The sequence below is a fragment of the Colossoma macropomum genome, unplaced genomic scaffold (genome assembly GCF_904425465.1).
Source record: "Colossoma macropomum unplaced genomic scaffold, Colossoma_macropomum, whole genome shotgun sequence".
In the NCBI taxonomy this organism is placed as follows: domain Eukaryota; kingdom Metazoa; phylum Chordata; class Actinopteri; order Characiformes; family Serrasalmidae; genus Colossoma; species Colossoma macropomum.
Genome location: NW_023494787.1, coordinates 42740364 through 42745190, shown reverse-complemented (window position 1 = coordinate 42745190; position 4827 = coordinate 42740364). Strand labels below are relative to the sequence as shown.

At 37.4% G+C, this 4827-nt stretch overlaps 1 protein-coding gene across 3 annotated transcripts; it reads left to right on the top strand.

Annotated features, from left to right (window-relative positions):
- The first annotated feature begins 1034 nt into the window (after positions 1–1034).
- arl16 (ADP-ribosylation factor-like 16) lies at positions 1035–4345 on the top strand. 3 transcript variants are annotated; one of them, XM_036567455.1, is made up of 5 exons: positions 1080–1146; positions 2502–2567; positions 2759–2875; positions 3229–3344; positions 3503–4345. In XM_036567455.1, the coding sequence occupies exons 3-5, from the start codon at positions 2828–2830 to the stop codon at positions 3666–3668; spliced, it is 330 nt and encodes a 109-aa protein (XP_036423348.1). In that variant the 5' UTR covers positions 1080–1146; positions 2502–2567; positions 2759–2827; the 3' UTR covers positions 3669–4345. The 3 variants fall into 3 exon arrangements, with proteins under 3 accessions (XP_036423349.1, XP_036423348.1, XP_036423347.1); XM_036567454.1 differs by having other exon boundaries at positions 1089–1286; positions 2512–2567; XM_036567456.1 differs by lacking the exon at positions 2502–2567 and having other exon boundaries at positions 1035–1146.
- Positions 4346–4827: the final 482 nt, after the last annotated feature.

The window sequence follows — 4827 nt, the reverse complement described above, 5'->3', positions numbered from 1 at the left end:
ATGCTGTGATAAAAACTTATTAAAGAAAAAAACGAAACAAACAAACAAAAACAACAACATGATAATACAATATAAAACAATAACAATAATAATCATAATAGTAAAATTTAAGAATAAAAAATCAAATCATAATAAACCGATGCAAAAATAAAACAACACAAGTGACGAAACAAACAGGGATAAAATAAAAACATTGATAATAAAAGACATAAAAGAGTGGAAAAAGTGAAACAATAAGCAATGATTAAACGGTATTGCTTGATAATAAATAAAACAACAGTCAATGTAAAACTATAACTAAAACATACTACAATCATATAAAAAGTACATTTAAATCAAAACAGTTGCTTCAAAAGTTGCAGTTGTTTGTTTTAGCTTTTACTTACATAAAACATCTTAAGTATTTATTTCAAGTTAAATGCTAAAGGCATCCATTTAAAGCTGCACATTTAGGCGGTTTATGAGGAGCCTGGCCACTCCCTATTCCTCCCGTTATATCAAAAACAGGACTGCCAAACAGCAGAGGGCGCCCGCGAGTGAGTCCTCAATGAATGGGAGTAAATGGCGCTCAACGGCTAAAAACGAAAAGTTAAAATTCCTATAAACTCCTATAACTCGAGTTTAAAGGCTCTTAAAAACATAACAGCGGTGTTAAAATGTTTATGATATTCAGTGTTCAGGAAACGATTTCATTCTTTTACATTAAAAATGTTTAAGCATTTATAAACTATGATTTTGCTCAAATGCTCCATATCAACCCATTCTTTTTGGACTCACTCGGGAGCGCCCTCTAGCGTTTGAGAAAACCGGAAGATATTGCAGAGTGGAAATTCTCCTCTCTACAAGTTCTGTGGTATGAAGTTAACGCCAAAGAGTTAACGTTAGTTTAACCAATCATAGTTAATCATAGTTTCTGTTTTCCGCCCAATGACCGCTGGGATAGGCTCCAGCTCACCCCCGCCCCCGGCGACCAAGATGGATAAGCGGCTTAGAAAGTGTGTGTGTGTACAAATCATAGTCATCTCCAGACCGTACGCATAAGCAGAGACTTTTATTTTGACAGGATGCGTCGCCGTGGTGACCGAGGAGGCAGTGGAAAGTGTATTTGTAGCTCGCTAGCTAATTTAGGAAGGATAGCTAACGCTGGTGATTGTCTTCTTATATCTCAAACATTTTATCCGTTTTTATTAATTATTAGAAAACCGCGAGCTTGATAATAGCAGTTATGTGTTTATTACTGGGTGCAACCGGCGTGGGAAAGACGTTGCTGCTCAAACGGCTACAGAATATCCTTTATCAAGTTAACTAGCTAACCTAGCTGCGTTGGTCAGAAAGCTAGCGTTAGATAGCTAACGGTATTGCTGGTGTCAGTTAACGTTAGCGAAATAACTAATTCCTGACTAGCTATTTAACTGCTTCACTTTTAAGCAAGAGCAAACTAGCTACACACAAGATGGTTCTTAGGTTCCATAGCCATGGAACCATTTTATGCTTAAATAGTTCTTTGCATGGTGAGATGGTTCTTCAGATTGATGGAGGATGTGTTGTACGTACTGTTCTATACAGCACCAAAAAGTGTGGTTGTTACTAGCTTGACATTGTAACAATAGCAGAACCCCTTTTGGTGCTATATAGAACCATTTTCAAAAAGGTTCTATATAGAACTACATTCAACACATTCTCCATCAACCTGAAGAACCATTTAAGCATGAAATGGTTCTATATGGAACTCATGGTTGTAAATAGAGTCCCTAAAGAACCATATTGTTTATATATTTTTTCAACTTGTGTAACGTTTTCTACATGGCTAACTTGCATCATTAACTGCGTTACGTCATTAAAAAGGGGAACTCCACCGATGTTTTCAAAATTCTACATAATTAAATGGTTGAGATGTAAACAAAGTCATTCATTGGTTTGGTGTGAAATGCTCCTTTCTAGAGACACTTGTTGAATCAGAATTGTTTACAGTGGTGCTGATGGGAACCAGATATCTGAATACTTTAATGCCTCTGAAAGCTCCCTCACAGAAAGTTATTTGAATTAAGTGGTTAGATATATGCTGTTTGAAGCCTGACACAGTATTTTATGGGAGTTTTGTGATATACTTTTAGGCATAAAATGTATTGTAATCAATTTATTTAAATCTATTCATGGCAGAGAGGTACATGCAAGGCTTTGTGAGGTAAAAAGAAAACTTGTTCAGATTTATGACTATATTACATTCATCAACATTACATATGAAACTCAGAAGACACATTCACTGGTGATATGGGATAGTAAATAAAGTGGCTATGTTTGTGCTGCAGTTATTGTGACCCTCGGTTCCTATCAGCACCACAGAAAAAAAAAAAAAAACTAGTCTGTGAATTTTTTTATAATGAACCATTTCATATCAAACCACTCTGACTGACTGTTTATATTGCAAGGACTGAATTATTCAGACATTTTGAAAATTCCCCTTTAACTAAACTTTCAACATCCTAACATGGTTTCTTTAGCTGGAAATATAGCTGTGCCAGCGAGATGGGGCAGATTTGGGTGAACCACCAGTTACTCTGCCCACGGTAAGCTAACGTTGTCTGTTTAGCCAAGTCAGATGGCACATAGCTCACTAACTGAATAGGGTGAGACTTGTAAATTCAGGTCAAGTAGGACACCTTGTGGCAAACAACAGAACAGTCTGTCAAAAATATTCACCCTACACAAAATGCATGGTTGATTCTCATTTATAAGAAACTTCTGCCTTTTCCAACAGGTTGGCACAAACCTCACGGACCTGACGCTGAGGAAAAGAAGGGTGACCGTCAGAGAGTTAGGAGGCTGCATGGGCCCCATCTGGCCGAGCTACTTCATAGACTGTACATCTGTTATTGTAAGTGTTAAGAAAACCTGATATTAATACACAAGCATGATATTAATGTGCTGTGTAATAACAGTCAAGTCTCCTTGACTAACCATTAGTGGCTGGGCTGTATGAAAAACTATGTAGGTGATAACACAGAATGGGAATATTAATATCTTTACAGCAGATTCAACATTAAGAATGTCAGTATATAATTTATTAACTTTGGACAGTAAAAAGCATGTATTTTTAGGTGCTGCGCATTTATCTTAACTGTTTTCTTTTAATACCACTTTAAAAACAACATTGAGAAGAATCCTTGAGTTTCATACATTCCAAATGTCTTTTGTAGAAATAAACTTCTGCTGTGTTCTTGTCTTCAGTTTATGGTGGACTCTGCCAACATCACACAGATTTCCTCGTCCTGTATCCAGCTGCTGTCTGTTCTTGCTGCTGAGCCGCTTCAGACTGCCTCTGTGCTTGTGCTGTTCAACAAAAGGTCAGACTCCTAAGACACTGTCTATGGCTTGTGCTTTTGAAGTAAAACCAGAGAGAATTAATTAAACTTGTCTGTCATAACAGTACAGCACCGGTGAGATGAATTTCAGTGTTACATAAGTCTAATTGCAAACATTTTCTCTTTTTTTGTCTTTCTAGGGACCTTCCATGCACTATGTCTCTTGGTGAAATGAAATCCCTTTTCAGGATGGATGATATTATTGCTTCTGCTCCTCAGTCAATCACAACTTTGGAGCTTAGTGCTCGCTCTGGTGAGGGCCTTCAGGAAGTGCTTAACTGGCTGGATTCAACACAACCTGACTGACCTGGGGCCTGTCTCACAAATCATGTTCAACTCGAACCCTGACAAAGTTTTAGATTCCCAAAACCTAAGAAATGCAATCGTGGTAAACTCATTTCCGGGGGTTATCAGCGTTGTCTGTTAGTTCACATTGACGTACTCAAGCTATGATAAATCCTTGTGCACATGCGTATGAAAGCGCCATGACTAACAGCCAATCGTGTGAAACAGGAGGATCAAGCAGCTAGTCTCTCAAAGAAGGAAAAAGAAATCATACTATATAAATATGTAGAAAGTAAAGCATTTTTAACAGTAAAAAGCAACCATGTTGCTACTGCTGCAGTTAGTTGGTGCTTAATGGAGTAATAGCTGCTTTACGTTCTTGATAACTATGTTTTATATTTACAAAAATAAAAAAAAAAGGAACCGAAAAGAACCAAAAGGTCCACCTCTGTCTGAAGGTTGGCCCTGATTGGGCAGATGTTCAGTCTAACTGGTCAAAGAGCTGTTTATAATCTGAAATCTCTAACTGAACCTGCTCCTAAGCCGGTTGGCGATGTAGCCCAGAAAAAAATCCACCATCATGAGACAGAATATCCAGGGTTAGATTGAACTAAACCTAAAGTTGGCTAGTTAAACCATAAACCCTGAGACAGGCCCCTGAACTCAACAAGTATGGAAAAACAAATAAATGGTAGATACTGTCAGATAGAACACTACCACACACATCCTACAAACACCTGGGAGAAGGATGGAACATGGGATATGATATGATTGTAAGCTCACATAATAGCTTGATGTGATATTCCTCATACTATAGCTGTAATTTTGTTTCTCTTGACAGAAATGCAATCATCAGTTTCCACTCTTATGTCCATGCAAGGTGATATGAGGAGAATGAGGTGATGAATTTCTAACTTATCATGTGGATTATAATAATGCAACGTATGATCCACAACCAAACAGCAAATCTTGTCGATTTATGTTCAGATAGATGCGGTTTTAAACATTTTGGGCCAGCTTTCAAATTAGGTTGAATATTATGTTGTGTTGTCGGTCTAGAACAGTGTGTAATGAGAAAAGCCGCTGATTTTTCCAAAGTTTGAAACATTCTAGCTATTGAACGGTATTTTGAGATTCAGGAAGCAAGTGATGAAGCACATGACACACATACCAATGAAGA